At 50.4% G+C, this 19,996-nt stretch overlaps 1 protein-coding gene across 5 annotated transcripts in view; it reads left to right on the top strand.

Moving 5' to 3' along the window:
- Shank3 (SH3 and multiple ankyrin repeat domains 3) overlaps positions 1 to 19,996 on the top strand; it is a 60,653-nt gene that overhangs the window by 25,534 nt on the left and 15,123 nt on the right. For 4 of the 5 annotated variants that reach the window (XM_052161782.1, XM_052161784.1, XM_052161786.1 and 1 more), the window contains exons 12-21: positions 76 to 269; positions 1,220 to 1,333; positions 7,514 to 7,589; positions 7,812 to 7,894; positions 8,271 to 8,395; positions 8,498 to 8,630; positions 9,545 to 9,625; positions 13,637 to 13,660; positions 18,187 to 18,317; positions 18,854 to 18,938. In XM_052161782.1, the coding sequence (XP_052017742.1) occupies positions 76 to 269; positions 1,220 to 1,333; positions 7,514 to 7,589; positions 7,812 to 7,894; positions 8,271 to 8,395; positions 8,498 to 8,630; positions 9,545 to 9,625; positions 13,637 to 13,660; positions 18,187 to 18,317; positions 18,854 to 18,938 (1,046 nt within the window). The remainder of the gene's footprint in view (positions 1 to 75; positions 270 to 1,219; positions 1,334 to 7,513; positions 7,590 to 7,811; positions 7,895 to 8,270; positions 8,396 to 8,497; positions 8,631 to 9,544; positions 9,626 to 13,636; positions 13,661 to 18,186; positions 18,318 to 18,853; positions 18,939 to 19,996) is intronic. The other variant, XM_052161783.1, reaches the window with a different exon arrangement.

Genomic DNA, 19,996 nt, shown 5'->3' on the forward strand with positions numbered 1-19,996 from the left:
GGAGGCCCCGGGCGCCGGCTTCGCGTGCCCGCTGCCCCCCGGCATCGCGTCCGTCACCTACGTGTTCGTCTACAGCCCCAGCGGGCCCGGCGGATCCGGCCCCGCGCCCGGCCCCGGCCCGGCGTCTCCCGCGCCCCCCGCGCCGCCGCCCCGGGGCCCGAAGCGGAAACTTTACAGTGCCGTCCCCGGCCGCAAGTTCATCGCTGTGAAGGCGCACAGCCCGCAGGGCGAGGGCGAGATCCCGCTGCACCGCGGCGAGGCCGTGAAGGGTGAGGGGCGCGGGCGGGGTGAGGGGAGCGAGCCGGGTTGGGGGGCGGGCCCCTGGGCACGCGGCCTATTTCATTGCCATTTCAGGGGGATCTCTGTGGTTGGGGTGTCCCTGAGCCATTCCAGCAAGCTTCTGTGCCGGGGTCTCAGTCTCTGGCCCTGGTTTTATGGGCTCCTGGCATGAAGCTCTAGCGCTGTCATGGTAGAGGCTTGGCTCTTTTGGGGCGGTTCTTGTTACGATGGGGGCCAACGACAACTGGGTCCTTGCGTTGGAAGGACCCTAACCCATTGCAGAGCTCCCACGCCTTGTGGGATTCCTGTGTCACTTCTGGGGCTTCTTCACTGGCAATCCTTGGGATACAGGTGAGGGGGGCTTGCCATCTTCGGGGGATCTGGAACAGTTGTGGTTGTCTGTGTACAGCACACATTTCTTCCATGGATGGGGAAGAGAGTCCCCCTCCCATCATGGGGCTCTCTGCTGTTATTGGATTCCTACCTTTAGCACTCTGTCTGTGAGGTGGAAATAGTTGTGGAGACCAGCCCTCCTGGTATATAATGTGGCTCGCTCTACCGGCTGCCTCGCCATGACCCTGCACTCTGGGCAGTGACTCTTGGGTGGATGTCAGTTACCATGGTTGGGGGCGGGGTGGGGAAGCGGTCACTGTGGGCAGGAGGAAGAGTATGGCCCCTGTTTCTGCCTCTGCCCTCTTCCAGTGTGTCCATCTGTGTCTGTCTGTCTCCCACATGTCCATCCTTTGCTGAGGCCATCTGTTCAGTTGTCTTCTGCGTGGATCCCAGAATCTTCCCAGGGAAAATGCTAGGAGGGATGTTGGCTTGGAAAGAGAGAGCAAGGGGTCAGGGTCGTGGGCAAAACCTGAGCCTCAGGTGGCAGGGAAGCGGGTACCCTGCTGGCCTCCCTGGCCTTGACAACCTGTCTGGCTTCTTTTCCTAGTGCTCAGCATTGGGGAGGGCGGATTCTGGGAGGGAACCGTGAAGGGCCGTACAGGCTGGTTCCCAGCTGACTGTGTGGAAGAAGTGCAGATGCGACAGTATGACACCAGGCATGGTAAGTGTCCCCAGTTTTTGCTCAGATACCTTCCAAAGGGCGGGCGCTTCTATTCCCCCTTTGGTCTTCTTGGTAAACACATCCGGACATTTCACTAAGACTGAGAAGCAAACTCAGTACACTCAAGATACATTCAAATGTGCACATGCACACGGTGGGCAGGCGTGCGTGCGTGCGTGCGTGCGTGGCCCTAGGAACATGAGTATGTGAATCTGACAGCAGAGAGCCTTTGCCACGCTGGCTAGAGGGATACACTTACGGTCATCCTCTGTCTGCGTCTGCGTGTTAGCACACGCGTCTCCGGTGACAGTGACCACCCCTCTGGTACATTTCCTCATGGAAATACGGGGTTCGTGGAGCTCCCGATTCATGTGTGGCTGGCACATAAGTAAGGAGGTCAGTGTGAGAAAAGAGGCATCTTTCCAAAGTGGCCAGATTGTCCGAGTGGGCAGAGCAGGAGGCCTGGGCCAGCTAGGAGGAAATGAGGCCAGTTGGGCCCCAAGGAGTGGTTTGGGGTACCTGGGGCTGGTATGGTCTGAGGGCAGCTGATGAAAGATGGCCTCTGTTCTTCCCGAGATGTGGGGTGCAGCTTGTGGCTCCTAGGGCTGCTGAGGAACTGTGGTCCAATCTTGCCGACTGCTTTGACTTCTAGGAAGGATCCCTTTAGGTGCTGGTGAAGACAGTGGCTGGTCCTCTGGAGCCCTCAGGCTGGGCTGTTTTCATGTCTGGGGTCTGCTCTTTCATTGAGCCCTCAGGTATTCGGGGAAGCCACAAGATCAATGATCTTTCTAGCCCAGAATATGGGTAGGACAAAGGAACAGTGGGGGTGATTACCAGCAGTATGTCTGCATCAGGGGATGTGTGCCCCTTTCACTGTACTTAGAAGGTTTGGGCCCTGCGTTGTGGTGGCCTCGACCCTAAGTTGGCAGTTTCCCAGGGGAGCCCACATTCATGTGGCCAGGAACCTTGGCCCTGTGTCAGACTTGATGGATGCTTAGGTTATACAGGAGCTCAGTTACTGGCCTGCTGCTGGCGAGGTGCCTTGCTTTCTTACACGGCTTATCCTTTTCCTGCCTTGATGGCTTTGCTGGTGACTGGGGAGAGGAGAAGGGGATTGTTGTGCTCATTTGCGGAATGTGGAGGGTAGATGTGGCATCTGGGTGGAAATGACTTCAGAGCTTTGGGGCCTAGTTCCAGCAGGACAGAGTAAAGGACAAGGGCAGGGGCTGCACACCTGTTGAATAGGAGCCAGTCTTGTGCTTTCCCTAAGGGTGGGGTAGGGTTCTGAGCACCGTGGATCCAGGAACATTGGGACCTCGTTCTGAAGCCGAGGAAGGAGAGGGGTTTGAATTGGAGTCAGAATCCAAGAGGAGTAGATGTTTGTCAGTTGTGCTTAAAGCTGGACCTTGTGCTGGCTGTCAGTGCTCTGGCAAGTGTACCCCCGATGCACAGGCCACTGAGGGGTGTGTGTGTGTGTGTGTGTGTAGATCCAGAGTTAGCCTGAGGAAGCCAAATAAATAAATAAATAAATAAAAAATAAAAAAAGGCTTTCAAAGCAAAGGTGTTGTTTAGGTTGAATTCTCTGGGTAATTTGCAGATGGGTTCCTCATGTTTATAGAGATCCAACACAGCATTCTAGAACTATGCCCGTTGCCAATTTCTGTATTTGAGCAGCGCCAGACATGATTTTTTAGCATTTTTATGTGAATGAAGCTGTGGACCTATCGTAGCGATCCTGGGAGGTGGGGGCCAGTGTTTACAGTATGTTTCTGGGATGTCCTTACCCACAAGGGGCAGGAATGTTTGTTCTCTGTTTTGCTGCATAAGTCGTTAGCTTTGAGAGGAATTGCAAGGCTGGGGCAGGGAGCAGGAGTCTAGTCACCTTTCCTCGGAATCAAGGTAGAGAATGAACTTGTAGTAGGAGCTAACCAAGGGGATATTTTAGGGCAGAGGTGAGGATCTGGGCAGGGCAGAGAGGTGAGTAGGGTATGTCAAGGTCACAGGGAAAGGAGAAGGATCACAGAGCAGCTGATGTGGGGGTGATGGAGCTGGAGGCTTCCTAGCAACCCCAGGACCCCTTAATAGGACCGTTGCTATCATAGATGACCTGAGAGAGTGTGGTTCAAAAGTACCTAGGTGATTGGGAGCTACCTTAATGGACATATGGTGAGGGCCATGCTGGAGCTGCCTTTTGGGAGGGCATAGGAACAATAGTGGCCTCCCTCTGACACCAGCTACAAAGTCCATCCTGGCGCTCTGGGCAGAACTTCTTGTCTGGGACTTAGGCTGAATCGTGCCAGATTGCAGAGGGCATCCTAGCAACAGGAACCTGTTTCCAACAGCCCTTGCCCTCCCCCAACCCCCCAGACTCTGATTCAGGAACCAGAGTGGGAATGAAGGAGGACTTTGAAAGACCACAGATAGAAGCTGTGCTAGTACAGAGGTTAGGTCAGCATCTCCTAGGACACAGGTCCTGGTCTGTCCCTGATCAAAGAGGCTGGCCTCTTGTGGTGCTGTAGCAGGCTGGGGGAGCTGAGGAATGCTAAGGGTAGGGGATCCTGGGTAGGCCAGCTAGTGCAAGATTCTCAAGACCTGACATACCCTCCCATACAGTTCGCCTTCTTTCCACTTGGAGAGAATGTTCCACTTGGGAGGCTGGTGCTGGGCACATTCCTTTCAGCTGGCTTTCCTGCGTGTGATTAATAAAACCAGAACATGAATCTGTGTTATATAATAAATAGTTTGTCTGGTTGATAACAACTTAAAAACAAGATGCTTTGAAATAGGACCTGACCAGGATGAGGCTGCTTAACTGCATGTCTTCTAGGGTTAAGATCTGGGTAGGGCAGGGCAGAGAGGTGAGCCAAGGTCATGCTAGCATGAGGCTGGTAGAACCAGGGGCTTCCTGCCAACGGCAGGGCTCCCAGGCATAGTTCAGCTAGCATAGTGTACCTGTGACTGGGTCATCCTGAAGAAGGGTATGCTTAGGGTTAGGAGGATTTGTGGAGGGCCACTTACATTATGGTGAGGCTTCACCTGCACTGGTCGCGGGACTGGGTGACAAGTGTGACATTTGTCTCTTAGTCGAGTGGGACAGATGGGAAGGGATAAGTAAGCCAGTCGATGTGGTCTGAATGAGGCTGTTAGAACCTAATCAGATGGGCTATTGGAACCTAGTGGCCTCCAAACACGACACACCCTACTGTGGAAAAGAGAGGTTCAGATGTTACAGTTAACTTATCACAGTCTCACACAGAGAGGGAGGGACCTGAAGTCTGGACTAGTACTTTTCTTGATAGCCATGTCATCTGATGTGAAGGTCCTCTAACCATTGCTATACCCTGTCTCTGTCCATCTGTCTTTTAACTTACCTGCTCATCCTTCTGTCCACCTACTTATCCAGCAGCCTACCCAGCCCACCCAGCTTCCCCTTTTCTCTGCTCATAGATCCCATCCATCCATCATCCATCCATCATCCATCCGTCCATCACCCATCCATCCATCCATCCATCCATCCATCATTCATCTATCCATCATCCATCCATCATTCATCCATCATCCATCAATCCATCCATCCATCATTCATCTATCCATCATCCATCCATCATTCATCCATCATCCATCCATCCATCCATCATCCATCCATCATTCATCCATCATTCATCCATCATCCATCCATCCATCCATCCATCATTCATCCATCATCCATCCATCCATCCATCATTCATCCATCATCCATCCATCATCCACTATCCATCATCCATCCATCATCTGTCTGTCCATCCATCATCTATCCATCTATCCATCTATCCATCCATCCATCCACCCATTCTTCATTCATCTATCCATCATTCATCCATCATCCATCCATCATTCATCCATCATCTATCCATCATCTACTATCCATCATCCATCCATCATCTGTCTGTCCATCCATCATCTATCCATCTATCCATCTATCCATCTATCCATTCATCATCTGTCTGTCCATCCATCACCCATCCATCCATCCATCATCCATCCATCCATCCATCCATCCATCCATCCATCATGTGTCTGTCCATCCATCATGTGTCTTTCCATCCATCCATCCATCATCCATCCATCATCCATCAGTCCATCCATCATCTATCAATTCATCATCCATCCATTCCCTCAGGGATCTTTATATCCCCTGGCTCATCCGATATTCCCTCAAACCTTCAGCAGCTACCCATTTGTCGACACATTTGCTTTTTGGGTTATCGTCCTTCTCTTTCTACATTCATCCATTTGTGAATGCATCACCCACACACATACTCACCTAGCCAGTGTGTGCCTTCTGTTATATGCCAGGTGCTCTGCTGGGTACTGGGACCACAGGGGTCATTACATCTGGTCTTCTACTTTAGGGAGCTCATAGTTGCTGAGAAGACAGGCCGTAAAAGAGCTGTCTATTTCTGCTGGGTATGGTGGCACATGCCTGTAATCCTAGCATTTAGAAGACCGAGACAGATAATCCTAAATTCAAGACTCAGGCTCACTACTGTATGTAGTGATATCTTGTTTCGACAAAACAAAACAAAAATAACAAATCAAAGCAGTGTTCTGTAGGACTCTGGTACCCAGTACCCACACGATTCTCTATAACTCTAGCTCCAGGGGATCCAGCTCCCTCTTTAGACCTGTGAATGCAGCGGCATACACGGGATACATAGGATACACATATGTGTAGAGAAGCACATGAAATGAAAACAAAAATCCTTTAAAAACTCAAAACAATATGGAATACAACTTAAAAAACTAGCAGGTTCCTCCATTTTTTTTTTCGAGACAGGGTTTCTCTGTGTAGCCCTGGCTGTCCTGGAACTCACTCTGTAGACCAGGCTGGCCTCAAATGCAGAAATCTGCCTGCCTCTGCCTCCCAAGTGCTAGGATTAAAGGCGTTTGCCAACACTGCCTGGCCAACAGGTTTCCCCCATCTAATTTTTTTTTATCGCTGTGCCTCCCTCTGTTCTTGCTGCATAGACCCACACAGTTCCTGCCTGCTCCAGATTAATACCTTTGACATGGTCTCTGCCTTGTCAATGTCTGCCTCACCCCAAGAAGCCCTGCACCCTCACGTCTCCAGGCTGCTCCCTCGACTGTCTGGATCTCTGCTCAGCTCTGCTTTCTGCTTTGCGGAGGCCGTCGCTATCCCTAGAATTGTCCTTGGACATCCCTTTTCCTGCCTGCTTTTCTCCTACTAACTGGTGTTTTATATTTATTGCTTGTTGATTCCACTTCTCAGAATAGCTTATTAACTCCTTAAAGGCGGAGGCTTTGCTCTATTCTAAAATAAACAGTGCCTGTTAGGTGAATGGTTGTTGAAGTTAAAAATAATAATAATAATAATAAAGTCTTGAGAAGTGCTATGCTATAGAAAGAGAGGGTGAAGGAGGGAGAGGTGCTGAGGAATGAAATTGAAAACTGTGGTGGTGCCATCTGGAGGCCATCTGTGGTACTGCAAGTGCAGCCCGCGGTGCCATCCTGATGCTTAAGGTCTAGCGGTTACCTTCAGGAAATTCTACAAGGCTGAGTGAGGTTCAGCAGGAGCTGTGTCCTGGCCAGGTCCATAGTGTCTACAAAGAACTTTGAGATCAAAGGACAGATATGTATATAGTCCTGTGGAATGCAGTCAGGGCAGGGGACTGAACAGTTTATAATGCCTTCTTTTCTTGAATTTGTGCTGTTGTGAGGAAGTTGGTAGATGCTTCCATACTGGTGCACATATAGGCTGATAGCACAGCGCATGCGTGTGCATGAGCTCAACACCTGTATACACTGTGGGTTACACAGACACGTGTAGATCCTGGGCTTACATATGGAGAGCAGACATGACCCTCATTTGACACACATAAGCACCAACATACATTTGTACCTGACTGTGACCAACCTGGCCTTGTATGGGTCTAGCTGCGTGTTAAATAAGGAGAGATGGGCAGGATTGGTTCCCCCTTGTCTTTAACTCCCAGAGGCCAGAATTCCACGTATGGTTATCTGAGCCTTAACCCCTTAGGACTTTCGGGCTCTGGGTCCTAGGATTTGTCCCCATCCCCATCCCCACCTACATCTAGGCAGAGACTGATTAGCACAGTTGGGGGGGAAATTCAGCTAGGTGGAGGGTCACGACCGTGCCTTAGTCTTTGATGCTCCCTCCAGAAACCAGAGAGGACCGGACGAAGCGTCTTTTCCGTCACTACACTGTGGGTTCCTATGACAGCCTCACTTCACACAGGTACTGGCAGGGGTGTGGACATGCAGGGACACTAGCCGGGCCTAGTGTGTCCAATGAAAGGGGAAGTCAGGGTTTGGGGAGGTGGGAGGTAGGCAAGGAGTGGGTGGCTCGCTCTTCCTCTGCCTTTGTCATTGTGAGTTGTCTAGTGTGTGTGGGACCCTGTGGGTTCAGCCTGACCGCCAGGCTCCCTGCAAACTCCCTCACCTTGCTTTCCTTTGCCAGTGATTATGTCATCGATGATAAGGTGGCTATCCTGCAAAAACGGGACCATGAGGGTTTTGGCTTTGTTCTCCGGGGAGCCAAAGGTAATGGATGTGGATTTTGGGGGTATCACATTGCTGTTGATAGCTTCTGTGGCCTGCTTCTGCCCCTTTGCCCTATTAAAGCCCCTCCCCCACCCCCATGGTTGTATGTCTTGGTTTGGAATGTACTGGGTACAAGGCATGGGGTTCCTCTCCTTTTTAGCCTTTTGTATCCTGTGGGGATCTCTGCTCTTGGTGGAACAGAGATCTTTTTGCTGAGGGTAAATTCAGGAGTTCACAGAGGGATGTACAGTGGTCTGGGTCTCCCTACCTGCTGCCTATCCCACCCCACTGCTAGGCCTGAGTAGTCAGGTGGCTTCACGGGGCTTCCTGATATGACCTATGCGTGTGAACGCCTCTTCTCTTGCTCTCCCTGCAGCAGAGACCCCCATTGAGGAGTTTACGCCCACACCTGCCTTCCCTGCACTCCAGTACCTTGAGTCTGTAGATGTGGAAGGTGTGGCCTGGAGGGCTGGGCTTCGAACTGGGGACTTCCTCATTGAGGTGAGGCCCGTCCTGACCCTGCCCAGCAGGAAGGGAGAGGACTGCTACCTCTGTCTGAGGAGGGCATAGCTGGCCCACTACCCGGCTGCTTGTCTATCCCAGGTGAACGGGATGAACGTCGTGAAGGTCGGACACAAGCAAGTGGTGGGTCTCATCCGTCAGGGGGGCAACCGCCTGGTCATGAAGGTTGTGTCTGTGACTAGGAAACCTGAGGAGGACAGTGCTCGGCGCAGAGGTGAGGGGCCGGTTACCGGCCTTTCAGATCTTTGACTTCAGGCCCACATTCCTTTTCCTGTCTCTGATCCTACACAGCTGACATCACATTCCTGCCTGAGATTAGATAAAATGCTCTTCTTTGCTGCACAGGTCTTTGGTATTAGATGCCTGACCTCTGACCAGGCCTTTGACCCCTGATCCTAGATTACCCTTCCTCAGATCCATCTCCCCTTCTTCCCGTGAATCCCCCAGCCCTGGTGTGGCGGAGCCCTCCTTCCCGACGCCAGCAGCTGCCTGGAGGCCGGGTTGCCATGGCAACTGTGAGGTTGACGCTGCTGCTGCTGCTGCTGCTTATTGTGCAGGGAAGGGGGAGGCGGCACCTGAGGGAAGAGGAAAAGCGTCTTCTCCCGGCGCCGACGCCAAAGACGCGGCACAGCCTGGGCCTAAGAGGCTCTGCTGCCGGCCCAGCCCAGGTGTGCCGCTTGCCAGGCCACACTTGGGTCTCACAGAGAGCAGTGGTACTTGGGCCTGGGGTGCTTTAGGCAGCAGGAGATAGTCTGGCAGATCTACCCAGCCCCCATGGGTGGTGCCCACTCACTGGGGCCTTGGGGCCCGCAGGGTAGATCCTCAGAGGAGAACCAGCCAGCGTCCTAGCCTTTTCTGGTGCTTTTTACTACCATCTGAGGCCTTGGTCCCGGGAGTCTTAAGGGCCCTAGGGGCCCAACTGCCCTGGCGCCACTGCTCCCTGAGTACCTCACGCCATGAAGAAGTTTGCATCTAGCCGCAGCCTGAACAAGATCTTGGCACAGTGTGACTCGTCTTCAAGAGAGTACGAGGAGGTCCAGGCAGTGGAGCGCAAGTGGCATCTGCACCTGGCCACCCCGCGCCGCCTGCTGCTGGACCGGAGGGCCAAGGCCTCCCTCTTCTTTGCAGCCCCCCCACCCCCAAAGAGGGCCCCCAGCACCACGCTGACTCTGCGGTCCAAGTCCATGACGGCCGAGCTGGAGGAACTCGGTGAGTATTTCGGGTGGACAGTGGGTGGTTGGCCAGAGTGAGGCGGATGCAGGTAGTATGGGAGTGTGGTGGTACTGAACTGGGGCTCAGACAGAAGGAAGCAAAGATGGGTTTGGAGACAGATCAGCAGTTTGGGGTGGGACTGGAGCGATGGGGAAGTGGTGGGTGCCTTGGGTGAGGAGTGTGATAGCAGGGGGTGGGGGGCGGTGAGGACTCAGGGCAGCGCGAGGAGCCAGAGTTGGGCAGGGACAATGAGGACAGATGTCTGGGGAGCAAGGTCTGGCCCTGTAGCATGCCCGCATGCATGCACATGCATGTGTGTGTGAGCGCTGTCCCCGGTTTGTGCTTTTCCACTGAGTCTTTGCATTTCCATTTAGCTGGCAGAGAGCAGTGGTCGAGCAACCGAGAGTCTGCTCCTGCCGGATCTGCCTAGCACGAGCCGGGTCACCTCTGTGTTTATTTTTCTCTGTTGGTTACCTGCTCACTTATCTGCCGAGTGAGTCTGCTGACCCACTAGAGGCATTCATGAGCACCTCGAGCACAGTGAGGGGATGGGGCCTTGTGAGCTGCAGGAGGTGGTCAAAAAGTGTGTTAGCCTCTAGTGGACACAGTCCCAGGCTGACTACAGACGTGGGCATGTCCTGGTCCATAGGACCCCATCCTGACATAAGGCAGGTGCCAGCTTAATTATGACAATAGTCATAACACATCCTGTATGCATGTGCACATGTCGGACAGTCACCAGCCTTGTTATAGGCATGTCTCGTGTACATGACTATGATGTTCTGACATGTATAGAACTATCCAGCTTCATCGTGGACATGGCCCATGTACATGAGCTGCACCTCTTGACAAGTATATTAGTTACCAGCCTTGTCATGGGCATGTCCCATATGCGTGACATATTTTGACACGTATGCCAGTTAACCTTGTCATGGGCATGTCTCATATTCACAGCCATGTCCTGATATGTGACATTTACCAGCCTCGTCATAGGTATGTCCTATATGCATGATCACATCTTGACACATAGTACTGTTATTAGTCTCATCACAGGCATGTGCAGATATATGTGATTTTATTGTTATTGTGGGCATGTGCTAATGTGTTTGACTGTTAAGAGCCTTATGGTGGGTGCATCACAACTGTCAACAGTCCCATGGGAGCTATATTCCAATACATGTGACAGATTGAAACACTTTTTGCTTTTGTGCTCTAAGCCTAGTCAAGTTCCCAGACTTTCCTCTGGCTTCATTCATAAAAAGGAAACCCTTATCCTGGCCCTCAGAACTCCCCATGTCTTTTATTCAGTGTTGACCGTGTCCTGGCTGTAGGTTGGGTTGCTACATTCCAAACAGGTCCCTTGCCTGAAGTTTAGTTTGGTTTGGAAAACAGTTACCATGATAGAAGGGGCCGATGTGAGCAGGGTTTTTCTAAGGTAAAACTTTGAATAAAATAAAAATGATAGAGAGCGTAAAGGAGGAGGAATCCTGTGGTTTCAGAAATGAAGCAGAAAATCAAAGCCAAAGGAACAGGAACCTGGTGCCTCCAGCCCCTGATGGCGGGTCTCAAGGGCAGTGCTGTGGTCTGAAGCCCCTGGGAGGCTGGAAGATGTGCTGGGGATTTGTAAAAGCCAGAAGCAACCGTAGACTCTGGGATTAGCATAAAAAAACTAGGAGGTCCTAGAATGATGGCTTAGCACTTAGGAGTGCTTGTTTGTCTCGAAGAGGCCCTGGGTTTGGTTCCCAGCACCCACATGGCGGGTCTCAACCCTCCAACCCTTCTCACCTCTGAGGCACCAGGCGTGAGCTTGGTGTGCATACGTACGTGCAGACAGAAACCCTCAAAGCAATCTAAAAATATTATTTTGGAAAAGAACTTGAGATAAGAGCATAAGGGTAAAGTAAAAGCTTTTAGTTCTATAAAGGCAGGAAATGTACAGAATTAGTGAAATTAACAGGATAATCCAAACAGCAGCAGCAAGCGAGTTTGGGATGGTCCTTAATGTATTGAAATACATAAAACCGGAAAGCTGCACACAGAAGAGTTTGTGGCTTGGAGACACAGAATCCAGGACTCACTAAACAAACAAGCAAACAAAACAAAACAAAACTGTAACAGCGAGCGAGCGAGGAGATCAACCCGAGACCACCCAGAATCAGCTTAGGAAGCTGATGAGGTAGGTCTCAAGGACCAGGTAGAGGGCCCGAGAACAAACAAGGAGACCTCAACATCCCCTTGATAGGAATTCCAGAGGAAATTAATAGAAAGGCTGAGGATCTCCCAAAAGCAAACAGAAATATGAGATTCCTTTCTGAAGAAGTATGTCAAAGATAAATATGATCTGTCAGAGTAGAAATTTAAAATGCCACCGACAAGTGGAGAAAATGTTTAAAAATACCAGAGCCAGCAGAGGGAGTGAGTGGTTCAGCATGAGCGATGTCTGACTTCAGGCTTCATCAGCAGGATAGAGACAGAAGATGACGAAAATCATCCTAGCCAAACTGGCTGCTAACTGTCTTGGGAGGTGACCTGGTCCTTCTGGGAATGTCTGATTCGAGGAAGGCAGACCAGCATAGAGTTCTCCAAGTCCCCGAACACCCCATAATCCACTGTTTGTTTGAGGCAGGGTGACTCTGTAATCCAGGCAGCTGTTGAACTTCCTGTGCCGTTTGAGTTCTAGGGCCACAGGCTTGCTTGCTCTACCATGCCTCGATTTCTTTGTGAGTTTTACAAGGTAGAAATAAGACATGTTGAGTCACTACTGTTATAAACATACCTAGCCCGCCAGTCACTGGAGGAACCCTTTAGGAGCCAGTGTTTGTCAAAAAGATAACCTGAACACTTGGGCAGAAGAAACCAGTGTGAGGGGAGGGGGAAGTGGGCACAGCGGTTGAGGCTCATGCTGTGTAGAGGAGGGGGCGGGGTAAGGTAGGAGGAAGAAGAGGGTGGAGTTCCTGGGAACTAACAGAGTGAGCAGAGAGAGGTTGATCCGAATTAAATTAATTAATTAAATAAAATGGAAGTGGTGGTGCCTGGCACAAATCATCAGGAAAACTCTGTGGTGTGGCACATACTTATCGCTCTGGGGGTTGAGGCAGGAGGATTGCTGTGAGTTCCAGACTACAGAGTGTGTGAGTTCAAGGTCAATTTGGACATATCTCAAAGAAAGACGATAGGTTGTTCATAGGAGGCAGGGGGAGGGAAAGAAGCACAGATCACCCCCTTCTCCATTCTCCTCCTTGTCTGGGGGTTCCTTCACCAAGTATGCCTGTGGCCAGCTTGAGTCAGGGACATGGGTTAACAGGGACCTACATCAGGGACCTAGTATGGTCAAGTTCTTCTGTTCATTTATGTAGGTGAAATGAAGACTTCCCTCAGCTTCTGGGTTTTTTCTTTTGTGATAAGAGGTCAGCCTAGGTCCCTGCTACTGCCTTGGCCTAGAGAAGATTTTTTTTTTAACCAAATACAGACCCTGCTTGCTGTTGCAGACCTGCTTTGGGATCTGGAGGTGTGCACCAGTAGTGCGGCACTTGTCCAGCATGTTCAAGGCCCTGGGTTCTATCTGCAGTACTGCAAAAACAAAACCCAACACAAATCTCAGTACAGAGTGTTCAAAGGCGACCACTCGGTGAATAGCAGACTTGAAACTTTGTTTTTGTACTTTTATATCTTTGCTCTGAATGAACACATGGCTGCTCTGAGTATAGTTTAACTGTGCATATCTCCATGTGTGCACATGTGTGTGTGTGTGCATGCTTGTGAGTGTGCATGTGTGCACGGTGTGTCTCCCTGCTTTTTGCTTGTTCTCCTCTAGAGGTATAGAGCATCAGTAGGCTTGTTCGACGGGTCTCAGAAGGAGGTATACATGGGGACAGACCTGTGGGACCTGGTTGTTGGGGAGGTGGGGATGTGGAGTTGAGGAACCAGAAGTCATTGTGCAGAATGGCCCAGGGGCCATGCTATAAAGTCTTCCTCTTAACTCCCTTTCCTCTCTTTCTCAATTCTAAGCTTCCATTCGGAGAAGAAAAGGGGGTAAGTCCACTGCTGTGATTCTAGGCCTGGTTTGCCTGTCCCCTACCAAGGGGTGCTGGTGTGTGATGAGTCCAAGTCAGAGTGGTCTGGAATCTGGCATACTTATCTCGTTCCTGCTTGGGGATCTGGTGGAGACAAGGTAAAGAAGTTCCCAGGGGTATCCCGGGAGCAATAGGGGCCAATAGGAAGCAGAACCACAGTCCCTGTGGATTCAGGTGAACGAGGGATGTAACCCTGAAGATAGGGGAGAAGGAGAGAGAACTTACAGCGAGGGTCCCTACAAGTGTCGAGGCCCAGATTTGGGGATGGTCTCTGGGGGTCAGGCTATGGAGTCTGGAGGAGTGAGGTGCTTGGGCTCTGTTGGGATGGGAGCATCAGGGTGTGCAGCTCTGCTCTGTGCTGTATCTTTTATCTTTTCCTTCCCCTGAGTCAGTTTCATGCTGGTGAGTGGTGAGTTGTAGCCAGAGCAGAGCTGCTTCAGATAGGAGTTTGAATCTGGTGGCTCTGGAAAAGGAGCTGGACTCCTCCACGCAGAACCCCAGCCCCACTCCTTAGCTGTTGAGTTCACTAGCTCCTCTTCAGGTTCCACCCCTGTATCCTTTGGGGCCCTTTGCCATATGACTTGTGTGTCTAGCATAGTCTTAAGTATCACAATGTCTGTGTGGGGTCAGAGACACCGGGACCTGGACTGGGTACTGAGGTCCAATATCTAGGAACATCTTACCTGGCTTCTAATGTTGCCTCTGCCTCTTGAGTGGACGTGAGTCAGGCTCAATTATGCCCAAAGCCTAGGGTGTCTGGATTTGTGCATCCAGCATCCTCTCGCTCTTACTTCTGATGTCCTGAACTTTGCCTGGGGACAGGGACTATCTCAGGCGCTCACAGCAGATGACCAGAAAGTGCCCCTCCAATCTCTTCTTGTTAAGACCCGTATCCTAGCTCTGTAACGGTAGGGCTTGCCGGATGCTAGGCTGTGGTCATATACTTCTCCAGCAGTAGGAGACTTGGCTGATTTGTTACTTCCACGGACCCTTCTTTTCATCCCTGCTTGGGTTCCCAACACTCTCTGCCCTGCACCCAAGGTGAGGTGGGTGTGGAAGGCGGATGGGAGTGCCTATATTTGGTTCCTAAAGGATTTTATTTAATTTTTAAATATCTAAAATAATTTAGGATTATGCCTTTTTTTAAAAAAAATTTGTGGAGGATTTATGTTGGGAAAAATGTTCAACTTTTTTCATATGTAATTTCCGCTTTTCAGTTCTTAAATTCTTCCTCTTGGAAACAATTCGTGCTTGGCCTCAGCACTATTGCACCAGAACCCTAAACAAGTTGCTTTGTTAGATGTTGTGTGTAAGCTGCTTGGATCTCTTGGATCTGTTAGGTTTTTTAGTTAGAGACACAGTGATTTCTAAGTCCATAGCTCAGGTGACTGTGCCTTGGTAGGAAACGTCACTGTGTTGTGCATTGCTTTCTTCTCCTGTCTTTACTTTTGTGGTTTCTGGACTGGATGGCATTAAAGGTCTGTGATCTGGAGTGATGCTCTGTTTGCAACATTTTGTGCCCGGGACCCAGGACAGAGATAGGGTGTTGAGGTGGTTACAGCAGTAGTCATGTAAAACTTGGCACATTTCACCAAGGACTTGGCCAGGGTAGTGCTTTCTCGCCTTTCCAAAAGGAAGTTATTTCATTACAAAGACAAATGAGACCTTTTGTGTCTGTCTCTGAATTGCTACCTGGTGGTACCGGAAGCCATGCTTGGGCTCTACCAATTTCTCTACAGTGGGAACGAATTTTGCTGGCTAAGTACTGTATTGTTCAGGCCTCCAATGGGACAGAGCTTTCACTTTCTGAGGAACCCATGAATTGTTAGTGAGGATGAGGTAAATGTCCTGTCTGTTTCCTCAGCATCTGTAATGGCCAGTGTGAACTGCATTGGCCAGTGTGAACTGCACTGGCCAGTGTGAACTGCATTGGTCAGTGTGGGTTGCATTGACCAGCATGGGTATGAGCTTCTTTGTGCTAATTTCCCCTAGACCTAAATGGCATAGACACTGCTCATGACTGTGTTATTATGTTATTAGGTGAAGACACTGGCTCTCAGAGTTATACATCTAAGCAGAGTCAGTGTACAAGGTGGGGGGTATCAATATGCTACATAATAAGATAGCCTCGGGTTGGGAGCTAATTAACTTCTATACAACTGTTAGATAGAAACAGTAGGTGCTGGTGAGCAGCTGGGGGGTGGGTTTGAAAAGAATAGGTGTTCAGGCTGATCATAGTTCTTCAGCAGTGGTACTTTGAGATTGGAAGGGTGTCTAGGACAAATGTTCCCTGAGGGTGGACACAGCCTTCAAGAATTGGATATGGTCTGGGGACAGGTAAAGCCTGAGGCTGCTGAGTGAGGTTAGTATAGCAGTCAGAGGAAAACACTGCCCCAACCTATAGTGTACACCTGTGACCTGATTCTGAGTGGACTCTGTGCAAGAGTTAGATAACCGTATCTCAGACAGCCTTCAGACACTTTAAAGGTCTCTGAAGCCCTTCCCCCTGCTGCAGTGCTTTTCCCTTGTAGCTTCAGTCTGATTTCAAACTTGTAATCTTCCCTCAGCGTCCCAAAGAATGGGATTACAGGATTTCTTTTCCTTCTGCCATGATAAAACACAATGAAAGACAATGTTTGAGGAAGGAGGGGTTTATTTTTTTATTTGGCTCCCAGTTCGAAGGCTTTTCTATCTCGAAGTTGGGAAGAAGAGAGTGGTCAGCATCCAGTGTTTTGTTTTTGAGCAGTTTGGAAGGAATGAGAGCTAAGGAAATGACTACTGGAGTTTAGGGTGGGCCTTCCCGCATCAAGCACCAGAGTCAAGATAACCCCTCACAGGTGTGTCTGGAGGCTGGTCTCCTAGGTGACTGAACTCTCTGTCAAGGTGACAACAGAAATTATCAGACATGGTGTGCTGCCACACTGAACTCTGTACATTTTTTTTTTTTGGATAAGCCAAAGTACCATTTATTTTCTTGCTCTCTTTTGAGGAGAGTGTATGGTGTATGTGTGTGCACACATGTGTGTGCACCTGTATAGGCACGTGTGTAGGCTAGAGTTCTACCTGCTGAGTGTCTTCCTCAGTCATTTTCTATCTTACCCTTCGAGACAGGCTCCTTCACTGCATCAAGAGCTTGCCATGTTGACTAGACTGTCTGGCCAGGAAGCCCCTAGGACCTGTTTGGTATAGACATAGACTATCATGCTCAGCTTTTTATGTGGGTGTTGGGAGTCTGAACTCCCGTCTTCATGCTTGCACAGTGAGTACTTTACTCACTGAGCCATCTCCACAGCCCTCAGAGTCCCATTTTAAAACCAGTAACTTTAATAAAAACAAACACAAAACCAAAAAAAAAAAAAAACCAAAAAAAAAAAAAATGGCTGCACAAAGGTTTTCACTTTATAGCGGATGTGACAAGAATATGCCCAAGGCCGCCTGGTACCTCTCAACCATGTCCTTCTTGGGCATCAGCCTTAAATAGATCTGGAGTTTGAGTAGGTTTTTGGAGAGGAGGGTCCTTTCCACACTATAGCGATTTCTCCTCCTTCCATACCTCCCATTCCATCCGTGCTGCCTTTCTGCATGGGTAAGGAGGAAGGAAGGAGCTGTAGCCTCCTGTTTTGTACTGAGGCCGTCTTAGATCTCCAGCCTGAGTTTTCTTCCTAGGAAATAGCTCCCCTCTGCCAGGCCAGTCCTTGGTTATTATCTTATTTATCCATTCAGCATCTCTTGCTTAATGTCTGTCCCTGGGGCAGCGGTCCCACTAGAAAGAGCTTACCATGGAAAAGTGGTGGCAGATAGGCCATACGCTGAGAAAAGGCACTGTGTGGGGTGAGAGTGAGGGGAATTGATCTAAGTGGCCTGTCCCCAGTCTGATCTCCCTGTGGTTATCTCTGTGGTCACTGAAGGTGTCTTGCAGCGTGTCTGGAGGCTGGTCTCCTTAGGTGATTGAATTCTATGTCAGGTTGACAGCAGTAATGGTCAGACATGGTGCGCTGCCACACTGAACTCTGTACATCCATCTATATATCTATCTATGTGTCTATGTATGTATGTATGTATGTATGTATCTACATATCTATCTATGTATCTATGTCACTATGTATCTATGTATCCATCCATCCATCCATCCATCCATCTATCTATCTATCTATCTATCTATCTATCTATCTATCTATCTATCTATTTTGATAAGCCAAAGTACCACTTTCTCTCTCTCTCTTTTGAGGGGAGTGTGTGGTGTATGTAAGTTTGTGACTTGCAGTGACCATAGAGATACCCAGGGTCTTCTTAAGGACAGAGTTTGGCTGATGAAGGAACTGGAACCTGGGGTCTGAGGAACACAGATGGGCTGTAAGATCTAGGTCTCAGGCAGCGAGAGACCTAGGGGTGGGTAGGGTTCATCAGCTCCTGTTAGTGCCAGGATGCTGGCCTAGGTGGGTGTGGTGGCCCTGGGGCTGAGGTGGCATCTCTTTGGTTGTGCAGAGAAGTTGGATGAGATCCTGGCAGTTGCTGCGGAGCCAACACTGAGGCCGGACATTGCAGACGCAGACTCGAGGGCAGCCACTGTCAAGCAGCGGCCCACCAGCCGGAGGATTACCCCTGCTGAGATCAGCGTAAGCCAGCCGTGGGCCAGGGCTCTGGGATGGTCAGGTCCGGGCCTGGGGATCAGAGGGTCATGCACCTCTCTTCTGAGGTAAGACTTCTTTATCTGGATCGCTTCTCCATAGGAGGTGGAGCTCTCCGTGGCCTCTCTGGGAGACACTGGGGACCATTTCAGCCCATAGGGTGGGCTGTAGTTCAGCTCACCTCTCTGGTTGCAGCTTAGTCAGACTCTGTGTTACTCTGGGATTAGGAAGGTCCACAATGTTGCTGAGCCTGTGGTATAGCATGTCCCTATTGAGAAGGTATCTGACCTGGCATCCCTAGACGCTTTCTCCCTCTCTGTTCAGACTATGCCCAGGATCTGGGCTTTCTACTGTGTGTTCATCTCACTACCCATACATTGCAGACCCCAACTGAACATGGGCACCAGTGCCTTTGGGGTGTCTTGTGTTTGGGTGTGTCTGGTCTAGTTTAGGATGGGTGGGGCTGGATGGAGAACTGGGTGTTCCAGTGCCTGGACCTTCCATGTTCCTCCCTGACCCCACAGTCATTGTTTGAGCGCCAGGGCCTCCCAGGCCCGGAGAAGCTGCCGGGCTCTCTGCGGAAGGGGATTCCACGGACCAAATCTGTAGGTATGGCTGGGCTGAGGGACTGCTTGGGGTTAGGGATGGCTGGGCTGGGGTGGGAGGATTCAGGCTTGGAGGACCCCATCTCTCTCTGCAAAAGTTCAAGGATGTCTCTTTGTTTATGGATCTGAGTTTGCTCTTCTACCCAGAGGTGTGCTGTGGGAAGACACCTTTGAGATTCTTCTCCCATCTGCTGCTCCCCATCCCCAGCCACCCCTCTAGTCCTTCTCTTCTTGACTCTCATTTCTGCCTTGCACAGATAACAGCTGACACCAGCACAGCCATCTCCTCTTGTCCTGTCAGCCAGAGCACAGGTTCATTTTCTCAACCTAAAATTCCTCTTCTTCTTGAACCTACTCCATCTCTCCAGGTAGCATCCTCTCCCGGTCCCTTCACAGTCGGACCCAAAAGGTCACCAGTAATTGCTCTCCGGATGCTCATGAATTTGAAGCAGCTGGGTCTCTCCACAGCCAGATTGAAGCTTCTCCCGCTAGGGTCAACAGCAGCCTCGGGGCATCCCCCGTGGCAGGCACCATCCGCTTTCCTTCAGCTGACCTCAGTTGCCATTGTTTCTTTGTTCCCTCCTCTGTGAAATTCCTGGTGTTGTGTGAGCAAGTTTCTTGCCCTCCCCTCTTTCCTCACTGTGTCTGCTCAGCGTATCCAAATAGTAGGTCAATTCAAGGCTGCATCTTCGGGCTCCCTTTCTTCTGTCCATCCTACCACGAAGCTTTCTCAGATCCTGGCTGCCATCACACGCCACACCTGGCCTTGTCTTCTCCTAATCGCAGGCCAGGATCCCTGACAAGCAGTGTTGTCTGCGTGTTTCTCAGGTATCTGGTCTCCTTGACCCGCACATCCATCCACCTGTTCTTACATACCCTACCACACTCACCATCTGTTCCACATCAGAGTAAGCTCCCGCTCAGCCCAGTTACAGGCTAGACATGAGCTCCTTACATGCACACGGATTCATTTAATACCCACAGTAACCATGTGGGGGTGGGAACCATTTATTTTACTTAAGGGGAGTTAAAAATGGCTTGCCCCAAAGTCACATAGCTGCT

This window comes from Apodemus sylvaticus, chromosome 17, assembly GCF_947179515.1.
Source record: "Apodemus sylvaticus chromosome 17, mApoSyl1.1, whole genome shotgun sequence".
In the NCBI taxonomy this organism is placed as follows: Eukaryota; Metazoa; Chordata; class Mammalia; order Rodentia; family Muridae; genus Apodemus; species Apodemus sylvaticus.